Source organism: Stegodyphus dumicola, chromosome 10 (genome assembly GCF_044657685.1).
Source record: "Stegodyphus dumicola isolate Sdum_Otavi_A_Nest chromosome 10, ASM4465768v1".
NCBI classification, from domain to species: domain Eukaryota; kingdom Metazoa; phylum Arthropoda; class Arachnida; order Araneae; family Eresidae; genus Stegodyphus; species Stegodyphus dumicola.
Genome location: NC_140777.1, coordinates 184,610,926 through 184,630,227, shown reverse-complemented (window position 1 = coordinate 184,630,227; position 19,302 = coordinate 184,610,926). Strand labels below are relative to the sequence as shown.

Here is a 19,302-nt window from a genome sequence, read left to right as displayed (position 1 = left end):
GGGCAGGTTAGGCTCTTGAAGGGCAGTATAGGTGTATGAGTGTAGGTCTTGAGAGCAATATTTTCCCTGATCTCATTGTCACCTCTTAAGTCTTGACCTGTTGTTCCAGTTTCTAAAAGTCCTTCTGGAGATTTGCCCGATGTTTCGGGTTCTCGTCTTGTTTGTAACTTGAGTGTGATATATTTCCTTGTCTGTATATGGGTCGGAAGCCCGCGCTCCTGTTCTGCTTTAATGTTGCTGGTAGATGAAACAGCTCCAGGCATTATTTTGGTTGCTCTTGCCTGTATCTTCTCAAGTTTCCCCAATGCGGTCTCAGAAGCATATGCCCAAATAGGTGCCACATAATCAAGGTTTAGTCTTATCAATTCTATGTAAGCAGATCTTAGTGTTTTCTTAGTGGTTCCCCAATCCTTTCCACATAGGCTTTTCAAAATATAAGTTTGTTTAGTGCTTTGTTGAAGCAATTTTACAGATGTGTAGTGAAACGTAGTTCAGTATCTAAGGGCACGCCAAGATATTTTGGGTTACCTGCCTTAGTCATTGGCAAGCCATCTATTAATATGGTAGGCTGAAAAGATTTTCTGCGTTTTCGATCTGTGGAGAAAATTACGTAGCTTGTTTTGTGAGGGTTTATCTCACAATGGTTTCAAAAATGGAACAGTAGGCTTAAATGGGTTAACCCATTTTTACTTCTCTCGACCAAGCTAGAATGCCTCCAAGGAGTTGGTTTAATGATCTTCCAGACTTTTCTATGTCTTTTCTTGAGTCAAGGATCAAGGAAGTATAAGTTACTGAGTTCTTAGACATTAACGCCTGCCAGATTGCTATATCGTCTGCGTTACAAGCAGCTCTGGTATTCCCTTACAGAAGTTAGTGATTGTTATTAACATACAAAAGAAATTACAGGGGGATGAGAATTGAGCACTGAGAGACACTTGCCCATAATCCACAGAGCTTCCGCAAACACATGATAAACATTAACTTCTACTTTGGCGATTACTTTGTTTACGTTTATGTCGAGCTGTGTCCTGCTGTAAAGAGTGTAAAACACCCTAACGTTATATTTAGTATTGGTAACCTGTTATTTTAAAATGTCGAACATCTGCAGATTAAAGCAACTTATTCCTAAAACAACGGCCTTCTTTCTTTGCGATATGCAAGAGAAATTTGCCTCTTCAATACAATATTTCCCAGCGATAGCGAATGCTGCATCCCGTATTTTAAAAGCTGCCAAAATATTAGATATGCCGGTTATTGTCACTGAGCAGTACCCAAAAGGTATTCGATTTTACATTTCTATCAGCGCTAAATTTAAGTACCATTAGTATTTGATTTTTGAAAATAATAATTGCTTTCTTCCGAAACATGATTTGTTTTTTCTTGATTTAGTCAAAATAGGTGTTTACTCAAAATTATAATTGAAAAAGGTACTGATCGCGAAAAAGTATATACCCTTTCCAAATATGAACATTTCCACGTATAAAATAAATAAAATATCCAAAAACTTTTACCTCTAAATTATCTATTATATTATAAACGTCACCAACGAATTCATACCGCAAACATTACAAATACTTAGTGTCAAATATTTAAATTATTTCCATGCACGTTTACTTCAACTAAAACGTATACCAAATTCCTACAAACATAAAATTCACAAAATAACTATCATTTAATTAAAATATCTCTAAACCATATACACGTCGACTTATTTTTACTTAAAAAAAACATCCCAGAATGCACAAAAATGGCATTGCGCACACTCTTCACTATATCCATGTACACTGCTTTTTTCTCATAAATTAGAAAAATTTCACGAAAATGCATGAAAATACTCAACGTATACTACTCAAACATATTCCAAAATACTACAAACATATAACTCACAAAATCACGATCATTAAATTAAAAAACGCTACTTAAAATATAAATAAGCACATACATTAAATTAATAAAAATTAGATTACAATCCTAATTACTTTAAACTAAATCATTGCTAATAACAATTTTCAAATAATACCATTTTAATTTATTTACTCCTTACATTTAGAACAATGCATAAAAATGATATCCTCAGATAATTAAAAATACTAACTTACCTAATCTTCTTCAGAATCTTCATTACGTCGCTGCGGTACTACTGCTAATTTCTAAATCCTAAATCCAGTAGTCAACTGGAAGTCTATTCACCAAGTAATAAGAAATTAATAAAATTTCACCTATACTCAAACTACTTTCAGCAAACCACATACCCTTCCTTACACTCCTTTTCACAAAATGTCCATTTTCACCATATTTCTTGCACTGCCATTTAAACTTGTAATATCCTTCCTTTCACACAATCTCAACTTATTATTATTATCAGATAAACGAATTAAAAATTTAGAATTCACTTTACATAGCGCCATGCAATCCGAAAATTAATCAACACTATTTCACACAACACACAATGAAGCTTTTCCAAATTAAGCCCCTTTTCCGATTAAAGAATTGTAATTCGTCCATTAATGTCACGTTTCACATAACACAGAATATAGCTAAATACGAAATTTCCAGATTTCCCCTCCCTTTTCCGATTAAACAACTGTAATTCGTCCATTAATGTCACATGACATATCTCATGATCTCTCATTTCCCTCACAAAAAGTAATGCGTAATCGGAACTGAGTGCTTCTCACATTATTACCAAAGTCCTAGGTAGGTACCTTTATCGCCTCCAAAATGTCGCCAAACTACCAGTTATCATATTCCAAAGATCAGCCATTTTTTGTAATATGCAGATAAAAAAATGGCTGATCTTTGGAATATGGTAACTGGTAGATTGGCGACAATTTGGAGGCAATAAAGGTTACTACCTAGGACTTTGGTAATGATGTGAGAAGTACTCAGTTCCGATTACGCATTATTTTGTGTGAGGGAAATGAGAGATCATGAGATATGTCATGTGAACTTAATGGACGAATTACAGTTCTTTAATCGGAAAAGGGGGGAAATCTGGAAAAAATCTGGAAATTTTGTATTTAGCTTTATTCTGTGTTGTGTGAAACAGTGTTGGTTAATTTTTGGATCCCATGGCCCTAACTAAAGTGAATTCAAAATGGGTATGTAGTGGGATTCAAAGGGGTAGTAATAAGTGTTTTTTTAAGGTTGTGCAAGATAGAAGTAAAGATGTTTTATTAAGTTATTTATTTTACCTGGTACCTTGCTGTGAACTATAAGTATGATTTTAAAGATCCTGAAATAGGCGCACATACGATTGCTTTTTATTTAGCGGAGGAAATAAGAAAAGTTTATCCGCCACGTAATCAAGATTCTGAAGAAGATTAGGTAAGTTAGTATTTTTAATTATTTGAGGATATTATTTTTATGCATTGTTTTAAATGTAAGGAGTAAATAAAGTAATATGGTATTATTGGAAAATTGTTATTAGCAATGATTTATTTTAAAGTAATTAGGATTGTAAGCTAATTTTTATTAATTTAATGTATGTGCTTATTTATATTTTAAGTAGTGTTTTTGAATTTAATTATATTTTAATTAAATGATAGTTATTTTGTGAATTATATGTTTGTAGGAATTTGGTATATGTTTCAATGGAAGTAAACATGCATGGAAATAATTTAAATATTTGACACTAAGTATTTGTAACCATTTGTAATGTTTGCGGTATGACTTCGTTGGTGACATTTATAATATAATAGATAATTTAGAGGTAAAATTTTGTGGATATTTTATTTATTTTATACGTGGAAATGTTCATCTTTGGAAAGGGTATATACTTTTTTGCGATCAGGTAATTTCATATATGTTCTTTTTACCGGATTTAAAGATTCACAAAATTTTCATGCATTTTCGTGAAATTTTTCTAATTTATGAGAAAAAAGCAGTGTAGATGGATAAAGTTAAGAGTGTGTGCAATGCCATTTTTGTGCAATTCTGGGATGTTTTTTTAAGTAAAAATAAGTTGATGTGTAAATGGTTTATGTGTATGTGCTATTCTGAAAAACGCGCAAGGAGTTTGCGATTGTGCACTTTTTCCCAATTTTGTAGTTAATATTTGTCATGATTAAGCAGTTTTGTTACATAAAATTTCTAGCATAAGTGTAATTCGGCTAGTAGATTGTTAGAAAAAGTGTTCAGTAAATAAAAAGAAAAGAAACATGTCTTTACTTCGTGAAGACAAAATGGCGGCGAAAAAAAATAGAGGGTTGCTGTAGCAGAGTTGGTCGCCAAAAAATCACCAAGTTACCCCAAAGATCAACCAAAAATTTGTTTTTAAGACAGTGCATTGTCAGTTTGAAAATTTTCTCTGGCAACCAACCAGAGTCAGCTAAGATAATTTATAGTCATTATGTTTTAGAGCAATAGCTACTTATTCTCACTTTTAATAATAATATAGTGTAGGGTGCCAATATAAAAAAAAGTATAAAAAATTTAAATACAGTATTTTATCAATAATAACCATACAATTGAAAAGTTTTCTTTGTTTAACTACAAAGTAACTATATGTGTGATTATAAATATGGTATGCAGTACATATTCAATTGCAAATATTGGATGCCAACAAGCTAAAACTCTCTAGTAATATATCTGTTTTTACTTTTAATTTCATTGATTCCATGTTTTTAGCCTATGGATCTAGCTTTCTCATTCAGGGCTGATGTCAGGACTGATGGAACTGATGTGGGGAGCAAGGCCTGGAGGTTGCAAATTGTTTAGAATTTAGTACAGGAATTGAAAAAAAAAAAAAAAATCATATCATACAGGCTTGAGATTATATCTTACACCCAAAGGGACATTCTTTTTATCATTTTTATTACCTTTATTTATTAAATGTCATGTTCTTCACATTTAAACTGTAAAATTCAATTCAACAGCAATATCACTAAATATTTAAAATGTTCATATTTTTAGAATTTCCGATATACAGTCTCACCTGGTGGAGATAAAAATGTTTTTGTGTAGTGTTGTCATTGTTCGCTTTGAAATCAATGAGTTTGTTAATAAAAAATTTGTAAAGTCTACAAGATGTGAAATAGATAGTAAAATAGATTCCAAATTTAGGCTTTCAGATGCCCATATTCAAATGGATTACTACGTTATTCAAAATTTGATGTCTCTAGGTATCGTTGTTTTTTCACAATATGAGAGACATATCTACATTCATTCAGATTCTTCATTATTTAACTTTAAATATAATACAGGGCTCTAATATTTTGTGGCAATAGTTTGAAAAGTGAAACGCTGTTTTATAGTGGCCAACACAAAATGCCAAAACGAAATTAAAAGCCCTTCTGGGCAAATTGTCCTTTTAGGCTAATAAATAGAAAAAAATAAGAAAAGGGTAGCTCAAAGGAATAGAGAAGTCATTTGTAAGTATAATCCATTATTAAAATTTATTATATAAAAAGATCCATAAAAGAGTTATAATATTTTGAAAATGATATGAATGATTCAGATTTTATTGGATATTTGGCGGAGAAAAACAGTTTAAATGCAAAATATCAAAATATTGCTCGAAAACAACTGTAGATGCAGTAATGAAGAACACAGTTATTGTATTTTTTTAATGGATCAGTATATTTGAAAGGTGTTTATTCATTCACATTTGATGAAGCATTAAATATTGCTTATAAATGTTACAATCAATTTTTTAGAACAAAAAGTGTGTTTCACTTGTCAGATAAATGTGTGTTTAGGCCTAAAATTTAGTTTGTATATTAATTTTGTTTAAATATAAAAATAATTTATATTATTCAGTCAGAACATTAGCACTTTGCTTCAAAAATAATCCTTATTCAAAAATTGTTAATTTTTTAAATATGTTTATTGTTGCATATATTCATATCTACTATAAACAGATGCATAGTTAAGACAATTATTTAAAAAAAAATTATAAAGGTTTGTACTGTATGCCAAAATTAGAAACTTTTCATTTGACAGTTTTTTTTTTAGTAACTTTGCTGATTTTTGACTTTTTATTTTTTTTCCAGAAAACTCTTTCTGTGTTATCTAATTCTGAAGGAGGGTGTGGACATAGAAAAAAAGTTGAGTAAAAATTAAGGAACTACTCTTACATACACCCTCGCTTGGCAGGAAACTCCACGGTGCCATATTACTATCTAATTTTTTTGTCTGCATTTCGAACTTTAAGCCTAAAATGTCTCCAAAAACGTGGTTCTCACACATGCTAAAACCATGTTTTGAACACACATTTTAAGCTAAAAATCCGAAACAAAAACAAAAAATTTAGCTAGTAACTAAAAATTTCTAACCAAAAATATTTGACAAGAATCCACGTACAAAGCGATATGTTTTATCTTAGAAAAACATCTACGAATTGCACAGTCTAGGCAACGAAGGAATCCATGAACTATGCACACCTTGCTTTAATAAATTAACATAACAACAATAAATTTTAAAGAATACTATGCACACAGTATTCTGTTTAAACTTAAACATCTACGAATTGCACAATCTAGACATTGCACATAAATCAGCAAAATAAACTAACTAAAATAAATTATATAAAAACAACAACAGAAATTCATAGTAAAAAAACAATGAACATAACACTCTATAAAATAAAAACAATAAAATAAAATGCACTTACCATAATGGATGCTTCTTCGGACAACAGAACGTAGCTTTAATATGTCGCCATGCACTCTCTATGATATTTATATGACAGCCAGACTCGCGATCCTCGCTAGTACAAAATTGATACTATGGTTCACAAATAAATGTTCAAAACCTTCTTTTCCTAAATCCTTGTAGGATTTTGTTTTGCACACAATTTAAAATGTGCATCTGAAATCTTGCCACCACGTCTCTCATTGCAACATAGGCTATTTCAAAATATGCACGACACGAACCAACAAGCAATTAAACCATTGCAGCAAAAGAGTTAAGTTTCAATGTCAAAAGGGTTGTCATACAAACTATGTTGTCCCCAAAAACCACTGCAGAACACATATCAGCACATTTGGTAATCTTAGGGCATATATAAGAGTAGAGCCAAAATTAATATTACTGAAATTTCTAACATGTTGATTTTACCTTTTCCTGTTCTGATAGTTTCATAGCAGCATTTTAAGTTATTGCACTTTTAATATGATTATTACATTTAATATATATTTACATTTAATGTGATTATTAATAACATTAGGTTTTTAAACTGTGGGATATTATCATTTATAATATAATGAACAACATTTATTTGTTAGAAATTTCTTGGTAAATTTAGGTCTAGATAGCAATTACAGGGAAGAATTTTGAGTTCATGTGCATAAAAATTCTCAGTTGCAAAATTACTAAGAAAGCTGGTAAAATGGCATCCAAAGCATAATGCAATAAAACATAATTAAAACAAAAGGTAAAAGTTTACAATTGGGTGCCCCTTGGTTTTTTTTTCTTTTTTTTTTTTAATTCTTTTTTGATGCCAAGATCGGCACCAGCAAGGCACAATTTCAAGATGGCTGCTACAAAAATTTAAAACCACGAGTTAGCTAGAGATACTTAAAGAAATATGGGTGAGGGTGGCAGTTCTAAGTTTTGTCCCACTTTGGAAAAATCCATGATCTGATGCTGTGTTTAGTGAAGCTGACTGCCTCTTTGAGAAAGTATTGATGTAAGTGTATAGTGTCACATGCACATCATGCAGGCATTTAAAATACTGGCAATTAAAAAGTACTTTCGAGTGGTTTGGTGAAAGGAGAAAAGGGATGGGAGACTCGGATCTGTTGTCGATCAAAACAGGGATAATGCTGCACTGTTAGTATGATGGAACTGTACTTGAATGATTATTGATGAAATTCTGGAGTTCTGTTTCTGTACCTATTCTATCACACATTCAGTACTTTAGTGTGAAATCCATTCTATGCATTTTATCACCATAGGGCTTTCTGTCTTATTTCTTTCCTCTAGCCTTTAAATGGGTGCTAGACAAAACAGAGTGATCAAGAACAGTAACCTGGAACATTTTCTAATTTTAGAGCAAAATGCTTAAAAAATTGCATTTAGAAAAAAAGTAATATAAATTTCAGGTTTTTAGCCCGGAAGGGCTATTAATTTTAAAATGGCATTTTGCGTCAATTCACTTTTCAAACTGTTGCCGCTAAATATTATCGCCATGTATTATATTATAAGAAACTAAATGAAGAATCAGCATGAATGTATGAATGTTTCTTGCATTGTGAAGAAGTAACAGTACCTAGAGCCAACAAATTTTGAATAATGTGGTCCTCCAACCGAACATGGGCACTTGGAAGCTTGAACTTTTAATTTGTTTTATTATATATTTAAAATTTTATAAAACTTATGAATTTTTGATTAACAATCTCAACGATTTGAAAGCCGGCATTGTCAACACTATACGGAAAAATACATTTTTATGTCGAGCACACGAGACTGTGTATCCAAAATTCTAAAGATATTATTTATTTATTTATTTATTTTTTTTGTTGAACAAGTTTTCATTAATTTTCACAATTCCTATTGAGTAAATGAACCGTATGACAGTAACAAAAGAAATTCATGATCCAGCAAAACCACATTTATGGTTGGATATCTTTTTCTTCATGCAGGAGCAAAAGGTGCATTGAGTAGGATAAGATTATTTGAACAGTCATTCTTTTTGAAGAACATTTCTGTAGCTAGTGAAGAACTTAGTTTAGTCACTTCATCTCTTGGCTAATGCCGAGTTATGGAATTCATTGAAAAGGAAAAAAATATATATATATTGAGAGAGAGAAAGCATAATTGCATGAGCAATTATTATAAAGAGAGTTATCAAGAAAGAAGTGAAATGAAACTGCTAACACTTGGTGCCAAGGAAATACACCAAAACAAAAGTGCTGGGTAGTATGAAAAAATATGCTTGATGGCATATTAATTGCCTAGCTTTCTGTTGTTGCATATATGGCATACGTGCAACCATAAAAAGCCAGGCGTATGGCATACATGCATTCTAGCAGGATTTTCTACTCAAGTTAGTAGATGTAATCCATGCCATCCTATATTTTTTAAGTTTACAAGTTTCATGAGTTGCATAAATCACTAATAAGCTTCTTCATATTTTAGGATTCTATTATAAAAATTTATATGCTATTAACCATTTGAGTCCCAAGCAGCACGAAGGCACTTTTGATATTTTATGTAGATATTTACTGGTGTACTTTACTTTTGATATTTACTGGTACATTTCGAATATTGTGGACAACTGACGGTGCACTTAATGTTGATAATGAGTGCTATCGCGCTGCTTGGGTCTTTTCGTACTCATTTAGGGAAAGCGCGGTTGCGCTGTTGGGATTCTTTGACAGTGTTTTTTCAATACCCCTGGGACTCAAACGGTTAATAAACATTCTTAATGCCTAAAATATCTCAACACTTTTTTAAATTTTAATTATGTATTTTATTTATTAATTAATTATTATTATTATTATTTTCAGGTCTGGGTCATACTGTGAAAGAAATTGGTTTAAATGAATATCCAGATTTAAAGCCTTTTGAAAAAACTCAGTTCAGTATGATGATACCTGAAGTAAATGATTTTTTAAAAAACAAACATCCAGATGTGAATAATATAATTATATGTGGCATAGAGTCTCATGTATGTGTACAGTGCACCGTGCAATCTCTTTTAAACCATGGATTTGATGTTCATGTTGTAGCCGATGGCTGCTCATCTCGTTCTATGGTTGATAGGTATACATAAATATTTCTTGAAGCTTGTTTTTGTTAGAAATAATTTTACATATTTAATTAATGAGGATAATGATGAATGAGTGCAATATCTTAATATTTGATATTTTCCCATAGGATATACTCATTTCAGAGAATGAAAGCGATGGGGGCTTGGCTTACTACCAGTGAAAGTGTTATATTAGGTTTAGTCGGTGATGCTGCACATCCAAAATTTAAAGAAGTTCAGAAAATTATCCGAGATCCTGCTCCTGAAAGTGGATTGCTATCATTTCTACCACATGTGATTGGGTAAGGTATGTGAATTTTTTATTCCTTTTGAAGAAGTCATTGTTTAAATATATTTTATATGGTACCTCCTTCTTAAAGTTATCACCTTCATCAATCCTCAAAATCTGGCAGATGTAATCTGTGGATTTTTAAATTGCAACTTGTTTAGTTTTTAGACTGCTTTAATAACTATGCTGTCCCCATACCGTCATCATTCAGTATTTTTTTTCGTCTAAAATGTTTAATTTATAATCAATTAGTTGGAAAAGAAACTGTAGTTTTTTTTTTTTTTTTTTTTTTTGTAGTGCTTAATAGTAACATATTTTATTTTCATGCCCACTTTTAGAACATGTAAAATATTGTTCTTTTCTTACTTTTTTCCTCTCTAAAATGCTGATCATTTTAAATTTTCCATCAAGTGGAAAATAGGTAGTAGTTTCTTCATGGTATTGTTCATTCCTTTGCATTCCTCATTATTTTTTTTCTTCAAAATGTTGACTGAATTTTATGGTACTTCTGTATTATACCGTCAACCGTGAAACTGTCACCAAGCACTGCTATTTGGCACCAGTTATGGATAAGCATGTTGTAAACAACCTTTTGTTTCTACAGAAGGAAGCAGTAGATTATTTTCAAAGTTATGCGATCCTATGATGACAAAATAAAATTGTGTAGAAGTGGACACAATATGGTCAGCTGAATATGGGTTGCAAAACACTAACTAATATACTGCAACAGCTACTTGTGGGAAGTTTGAATTCATAACGTTATAAACAGAACTTTCGGTAAAATTAGGGGGCCTAACAAAATAGTACAAATCAACGAAAGCCTTTTTATAAAGCACAAAAATTAAGTAAGTCAAATACTAGTTGTTTATTAAACAAAGAGCTGTTAGTTTTTTTAGAATTCTGCAAACTGTTGATGCAACTTTGGCGGAATATACACCAACTTTCATGGTCAAGGGAGTTGTATACAAGTTATAAGGTATTTCTTCTGCCTTCTTAGCATGGCTTCATGGTGTAATGGCCAAGAGGTCCGAGATTCGAGTCCCGGCAAGGGCATTGCTCATTTTTCATCTCTCCTGCTTTGAAATAACCTAACGACTCTACAAAGTACCAATGCAATTTACCTATATATATATATATATATATTTAAAAAAAAAAGACCTCACCCCCCACACACACCTGAAGAACACAGAGTTTTGACTACTGACTGAAAGTAAAAAAATGGACATCTATTCACTGGGAGTTAAAATATTTTTAGATATGCGGAAAATTGCAGGAAAAAGTCTTTGTGCTGATAATTTATTCCTTGGTTTCAGTATCCTTTTTCCTACTGTTTTGCACTTCATATACTGTTGGACTGAAGATCTAATTGCTGTCAGACATTACAATAGACAGTTAAATATAGGTGAAAATCAGAAACTACCAGTATATGATTCTAAAATAGAAGCAACTACTGAATTATGACCTCCATAATGATAAATAAATCTTATTTTTGCTAATACATTGTGTTTTTCCCTGGAAATGGAAGAGAAGTATTTGCTCATAGAGCTTTTCCCTTTGAAACAGAAAATGAGAAATGATGACGTAGTCATATTGATACTGAGAGCAGAGATGCATTTTACAACATAGAAATTAGTGTTTTAAATTTGAAGAACCAGTTTAAAATAAACTGTGTGTGAAAGATAGCTATAATTTGGAAAAGACAATGTTACTGCTGTTCATTTTACATTGAACATTAAAAAATTTAATAATACTTACTCCATTTTAAAATAATAGATAAAATGCACTTCTCTTAAACATAAAAGTTCCTGGCCTGTTTTTTTTTATTTTTTTTTTATTATTTATAATAAATTCTTTATCTGCATGTTAACTAATAGAATTTTCCTACTGCTTCTAAGATAACTATAATAACAGCTATTTAAATTAATCAAAAAACAACCATAGATTGACATAGTTTTAAACATCTATGGCATATATGAAAAAATTTCTACTAATCTAAGTTTGATTTTTTGCCTAATTGTAAATTTTACCATGACACATTTTCTTTCGATTAAATATATTAATAGATATTTTTTAAATAATTTTGTAACCTATACGTACATCTATGTTACATTTAAATTAATATATGTAGATTGTTGTCTTAATTTTGACAAAATAATTTTACTCACAGTATCTAAAAAAAATTATTTAATTTTCGAAAGTGGAGTTTAAGGAGGCAGGGGTTTTTATGCCAATTAGTTTGATGTTATACTATTATATTTTATCTAGAATGCTAAGCTAGCACAAAATTGAATGAATAATAACAAGGATACAATAAGAATAACTTTAACAAGTACTTGACAAAATTAGGTTTTATTTGAAATATACACTATTAACTTCTAAAATGTTATCCAGAAATATTTCAAATCAAAACATATTATATTTAAATGCAAATGATATAAATGCTTACTCGCACAGTCACACTGCAACTACAGGCTGTTCAAGCATTATTTATTAGCTACCACATTCGAAGGAATCCATTTTTTTGCCTTTTGAGTTGCTTTCCTTTGGGAAAAAACATATGCATTTCCATTTATAAAATGTATTCTAATAAAAGTTTGCACTCTGTAAAAGAAACAAATTGCGTCTTCAGGATAATGTTTCTCCAGTTTAGTAATTAAAGAGGCAATTACACCTTTATAGTAAGTTGTACCATGAACTGCACAAAATATTTTTTTGAACTCGTAAACTGTGTTCATGTGTGAATGGGAAGGTATCCTGCACACGGTAGGCAATATAACCTGCAATATATATTAATGCTTCTTTTTTGTGGTCGAGTATTTGTTCGTGGTCGTACAGGTATTGTTGGAAACAAACGAACTGATTTCCTTGCTAAGACTGCCACCAAACGTGAAATTGACTTTTTTGTCAATATCCCTAATTCATTTAATAAGAAGGTCATGTGTGAAAGTATTGTGGAGTCATGGAAACAAGAATTCATTAGCTCAAATAAAGGGAGCTTAACTAAGACTTTCCCCTTCCATCCAAATGAGATTGTCATGTCATCACCTCTACACAAACTATAAATTAACCCAATTTTGGCCACAGAAATTTCAAAAGTTATCTGAGTAGATTTGAGCCCAGAATCTCTCTGTGATTGTAGCATCAGTGGCGAAGAGAATGTTGAACATGTGCTTCTTCTATGTCCTAAATATGAGAGCGAAAGAAAAATCTTGAAATTGGGACTGATAAATTTTAATATTAATGGCCTCCAGAATTTTACCAATTTATTTCTGAGATAAGTGCTTTTAACAGTTTTTGTGAGTTCATTGTAAAGTTTTGTAATTCTTCTTAATTTTGCTTTAATTTTCTCTTCTGTTTATTTTGTATTGTGTTTAATACTTAATAATCTGTAAGCCCCATGTGATACTATGGGTACATGGGAAACTCCTTGTGTTTCTTTTAATCTTTTGAGGACGGGGCATTGGCAGCTGTAAGACGTTTGAAAGGACAGGAATCTTGAACCTAATGCTTTCCCCCCTTTAAGAAATCACACCCTTCTTGCAACAAAGATCGTTGTGTGTTGTTTAATGGATTCTCAGTGGGGTGAATTTTTACACAAAAATTTAGGGATTAGTGACTAGGCTTTTAGATGCTTTTCCTCAATGAAGCAAAATTTGTATAATACAAAGGTCTTTGAAAGAGATACAGGGTTAAGACTCCAGGGACATCAACTTTTGACATTTCATCCCAATCTTTTAGCCAAAAAATGGGGGGGGGGACTTGACCATTAAAGTGGACAACACTGTCCTTTCAAACAGGAAACACAACTGACTATATAGTGGCCCCTAAAAAAGTTAAGAAAAGAGAAAAAAGAAAATTGTCTGCTGGAATTCAATTCTAATAACCAAGCCATAGGAGAAGACTCCTCTATTAAATCCAAATCCAAATTATCAATAGTATTTAAAGGAAAAGCATCTTCCACCTCAGTTTTCAAAGCCCTTTTAAGTAATTCTGATGTTAAATATGAATCAATATTTCTGCTTTTAGTTGTGCATACTTTTGAAGGTAGTTTTGATAGCTTATTAGCGAGTAATTGCTTAAGCATCGTCTAACTTCACTAGGTGATGGATGGTCATTAAACCTACCAAGGCCTCGAATCTGACTAAAGAGGCTTTCAAATGCATACTGAGTTAATCTAAAGCAGGGCTTCTTAAACGTTTTTTAATCGTGACCACTTTTTATCACTGAGATATTTTTCGTGACCACAGGACCCCATAATATTTTTAAAAATTTTGTGTGACCCCATAAGGATTGTGAAAATCTGACACATACGTAAGTGAAACTGTCAATTTTTTCGTTTGTATTGTAATACACTGCTGCAGTTTTAGGTCATTAACATCATTTTTTTAGGTCATTAATTTCAAGACATAGAACAATGTGAAAATTTTAAATAAGTAACAAACGAAATGACAGCATCGTGCGTAAAGCAAGTAAAATGAAGGTTTAGTTTATATTATAAAAAGAATGCCTTGAAACATTTTCTTTTTTCTTTGTCTTATCTTTACCTATTTTCTGATACATTGTGTAAAAGTATTTGGTAGTTGTAAAATTATTATAACATAATAAGTCAAAGAAATATCAAAACTACTAAAATTTTTGGCAACTCCCCTGCTGCAGGTCCCACGACCCTCATGGGGATTGTGACCCAACAAAGATTTCAGATCCTAGTATAGGTCAAAAAGAGAATTTATTGAAATTATTATTCCTCTTTGGCAGTATATTAGATTTTCCCTGAACTCTTAATGCATTGATGATGACATTCTTCATTAATTCCAAAACTTAAATTTATTTCTCATGATGTTCATTTAATCCAAGTGTTGCTCTAAGTATTTTATCTGAAGGAGGGTATGGCTTGGTACTATTCATGACATCGAAAAAATTATCTGTTAACTCAAAAATGTCACATGCTTTTTTATTTCCTTTTGTGGTAGTGCTTCAAAATAATGTTTTCACTGGAGCGACTTTTTGGTATCTCGTTTCCCTTGACCATTAAATAATTCGGTTTTAGTTTGTGACACAATTTAATTTCTCCTGAATCTCTTTTTAAAACCTCTGTAATAATATCAACATTTAAAAAGTTCTATTTTCTAAAACAAATCCTTTATATAATAAGTGGTTTCTCTGTAATTTGAGACAGTAATCTGCAAAAACCCATATTTTTCTTTTTGTTTGCATTATGGGTTTTGGAAAGTGAAAACTATTAATCAAAATCTGTAGCTCTTTCCACAAAGTACTAGATCCTTCCTAAATCAGACACTATTGCTTTCACTTCTACTCCATATGTCATCACTTCTACTTCATTGGAGTCTTAAAATAAAATATTGGTTGTTTCCACTGTGAAATGAGACATCTGATTAAAAGAAACTGCACTTTTTGAAAAGGACAGAGAATTTGGTCTAGTTTAGAGTCATAGCAGAGTTTAGAATCTATATGCATTTCGGCGAAACTGAGAATGAAAATTTTTCTAGGGAATTCAAATATTCGCATCTTTCCTTCATTAGAAGAAGAGAACACCATTCTGAATTCCTGGACTACCTGGAAATTTAGCATACCATCTGTTTAATATGCTAGTACTATGTAAAGGAATTCCATTTTTTCTTTTCAAAATTCCTAGCTTTTAGATGACAAAGCTGTCATGACAATGCAATGTGAAATATCTTCACTAGTCCACCTCATTTTTTTTCTTCTTTTCTAGCAGTGCATTAATCTGCATCTTTGTAAAAATATGCTTTAGATGTTTTTCCTAATTCTCCAATCTGTATTGTTTTTTTTCTGAATTTTTTATTTGAGATTTTAATTTCTGATACAAATTTCTTTATAGATGTCGTCCACCTTTCTTGTCACTGTGCAAATTTTTCTTTTCTCTATGTTTCAATATTTTAATACAATTTTCTAAGGATATTATTTTGTTATTCAAATTATCTATGCATTCTTGTTTATCTTTAAGCTTAGGCCATTCAGGGATATTTTCATTGTCATTTGTGAGTTTTATTTGAAAACCATTCATGTTTGATTTATTACAGTCATCATTAATTTCTTTTTCGGCTTCAAAATGAATTTTCTTTGGGCTTAATTTGTGTAGTTTTTCAAAAGCACTGTCTGGTTTTTTATTTCTCTTGTCTCCGATTTAGTGGTGTTATTTGTTGGTGGTCAAATGCAAAAATAACTGTCTTGTTGCAAAAGCTCATAAGTAAGGGTATTTATCTTTTGAAAAGTATGGAAAAAGGTTAATCAAATCTTTATATCATAGTGACAATTAGCTTCACATGCAACTTTTCTGGGACGTTATTCACATTTGCTTTTAATGAAAATTAAATAAATGTGTACTCAAAATCTTTAAAATATTAAGCCTTTCATCAAATTATTACCATAATTAATTTCATAATAATGTTCATTAAATACAGGAATATTTGTGGGCCTCTTAAAATTGTTGTGGGGCAGCATGCCATCACTTTAGACCACTACTGTACAAGTTAAAAGCAGTAAAGAATTCATAAATAAAATCTCACTTTTAATATGCTAAATTTAGTTCCAGATTTGTTTAAGATCATTCATTTTTGTTTCTCTAAAAATATGTATAAATATGCTGGTTATCATTAATCAAGGAAAAATCAGAAAAATGATGATACTCAAAAAGTTACATGTAGAATTTATGAAACTTACCCACAATATACAACACATAGTAAGGTATAAAATTACATGAAAAGAAATTACCAGACAATTATAGTATTCTAGAAATTAACATAGGTATAAAATGAACAAATTGGATGTGCCAGTTTGGTATAGGAAAATTACCTTTAATATGGAGTTTGATCTTCTGTAGAAGAAGTACAGCACCTATAGCAATGTGCGATGCTGTCAATTAGGCGTTCTGTCAGTTCTGTAGGAAGTGAGAGCCTTTACTTTTGCAACGCACGTACAAGCGTGGCAAGGATCTGAAAAGGAGGATTGAGAGGAGCTATACATCTTCCTAAAGCAGTCCAAACATTCTCAATAAGATTCAGGTCCGGTGATCAAGCTGGCCACTCCAGTGTGCTGAATTGTTTGCTGCTGAAGATAATCCTCCACAATGCAAGCCTGGTGCAGTCTAGCGTTGTTGTGCTGTAGCAAGAAATCATCACCTATTGCTCTGGGATATAAAGGCACACATAAACATCAAGGATGTCATTTCTATAGGTCTTAGCATTCTCATTCACATGTAGAAAGGCATGGGGGTTTGTATGCCCACCCAAAGATATATCATCCCAAACACAGACACTGCCTCCTCCATTTGAATCTCTTCTCAACGATGTTTGATGTACGATTATGAGTTCCAGATTCATCCCAAATCAAAAACTGCCTACTATCGCTTGAGGGTAAACCTGGACTCGTGAATAAAGAGAACAGCCTTCCTTTGATCAGCCATCTAGTGGACATGTTTACATGCCCACCTCAAATGTTCCCTTTTTATGATGTGACATGAGCAGCGCTCAGATGGCTGGCCGCCTTGCATTCAGATGTCCTTTGCCTTCTACGCATAGTTGACATTCACACAACCCTCTGGTGGCTGCAAGCAAGGGAGGATCTGAGTTGAGTCAGAGGTGCAGTTCTATTCTTTCATCCGCATTCTCAGTTCCCAGATTCCTTATCTCAGTATTACAGCGAAATTTACAAGCTTTCTCTCAAACATGCTCCTCTCAGATGGCACATTTGGATTGCAGCACCACTAATTTGCATACTGCAGTTTTACTCAACAACTCTTATTTGACAACAGGGCCCACCAGCGGCCGAGCGGTAAAGTCGCTGAACACTGGTAGTTCGGTCCGAGGTTCGAATCCTGCGAACGGGCTGGCTGCATGGGTGTTTTTCGTGGTTTTCCCCATGTGTAACGTGTATACGAGCCAGTTTCCCTTAGAAAGTCCTCCACGAAAGGCATCCCTCCTCTTAGGCAGATAGCCCTAGTGTGCTTTGCCATAATTAAATACACCACACCACACCACCTTATTTGACAACATATTGAAATTTTATACGGATTGTCTTATTTTTGGACAAGTTCTTGCTACTTTTGTCATTTTTCTTTAATTTTTGGAAACCAGCAGGATTTAATTAAATAATAAGTAAATATTGTTATAGGGATATCTATAACAATAGCAAATTTTGAGATTCATCACTGATTGAATGATTAAAACTTGAAAACATAATAATTATAGCATGATTACAATTCTGGATCATGCTGCCAAGCTGTGTGTGATCATAGTTTTGCCATGTGGGATGTAAATGTGAATACTTTCCTCTTACAAAGCTCTCAAATGCATCCCTTTTATGTAGCTGGTTAAACACTTTATCATAATTTTTTTTAGATTGCTTTAATGAATGTTAGTAACTTATGTTAGTAACAGGTTAAAATATTTTTAACTTAAAGAATAAGTATGAAAAATAATTTATTATAAAAGAGCAAGCTGGTACAAAATATAGGAACAAATAACGGTTTTCAGATTACAAACAGGAAGGAATAAACAATATTAGTCATGTTCATCTGCATTAGCTTGTGTGCACCAGATGAATTGAAAGGATTATCTTAAAGTAATTTAATTGAAGTATGTTTCATCTAAGCATTAAGTATTTGAGTATATAACATATTAATATGAGGCATATATTATGTAATCATTCTTAAAATTTTATGCAATGTATAATTTTTCTTTTTTTCAGGGCCTCCAAATTTTAAATTGTAAGTTAAAGCAAAGGATTTCTGAAGTTTGGTGTTAGTATGACTTGATGAGGTGATTTTAGTTAATACAATTCAGGAAAAATCACTGATAAGAGACTAGATAAGACATGTATATAGTTATATATATTTTTGTATAGAAGATTTTGATAAAAATACTTTTGAAAATGTTTGCAGAGATGATATCTTAATTTTGAGTAACTGCATTAAGATTAATTAAATGTAAATGATTAATTAAATGTAAATGATTTGTTTGTTGAAGAGAATAAAAATGGCAATTTGAAACAAGTAGAATTATGTATTCTTTCATTGTATTATAATCATCAAGATCATAAAAGAATAATATTCATTAACCATTTGAATGTTGAAAATTCTTTGTTTACTTGAAAATGCTTTTAATATCTGCATTGGTGTTTTGTATTTTTACACAGACTATGATTCAACAGTTATCAGTTGTATTTCAAACAGAACTGTTTTAAAATAACATGTAAATTTGGTAGCATTTTATACTTTACACATATTCTTATGTTATACAGGGTGATTCTACATTGTTTTTACAAATTAAGAGGGGGGTAG

General features: G+C 31.6%; 1 protein-coding gene across 2 annotated transcripts; it reads left to right on the top strand.

Annotated features, from left to right (window-relative positions):
- The first annotated feature begins 984 nt into the window (after positions 1–984).
- On the top strand, positions 985–19,014 carry LOC118196777 (isochorismatase domain-containing protein 2-like). Of its 2 annotated transcripts, none has more exons than XM_035368238.2 (4): positions 985–1,278; positions 9,453–9,708; positions 9,823–9,996; positions 18,711–19,014. In XM_035368238.2, exons 1-4 carry the CDS (start codon positions 1,092–1,094, stop codon positions 18,724–18,726), a joined length of 633 nt encoding a protein of 210 aa, XP_035224129.1. In that variant the 5' UTR covers positions 985–1,091; the 3' UTR covers positions 18,727–19,014. The 2 variants fall into 2 exon arrangements, with proteins under 2 accessions (XP_035224129.1, XP_035224130.1); XM_035368239.2 differs by having other exon boundaries at positions 986–1,278; positions 9,823–10,001.
- The last annotated feature ends 288 nt before the right edge of the window (positions 19,015–19,302 follow it).

Bases quoted from the DNA above. Each gene is read 5' to 3' on its own strand.
- LOC118196777 (XM_035368238.2), top strand. From the start codon at position 1,092: ATGTCGAACATCTGCAGATTAAAGCAACTTATTCCTAAAACAACGGCC. The intron at 1,279-9,452 runs GTATTCGATTTT...TATTATTTTCAG, and splicing joins CACTGAGCAGTACCCAAAAG to GTCTGGGTCATACTGTGAAA. The intron at 9,709-9,822 runs GTATACATAAAT...ATTTTCCCATAG, and splicing joins TCTCGTTCTATGGTTGATAG to GATATACTCATTTCAGAGAA.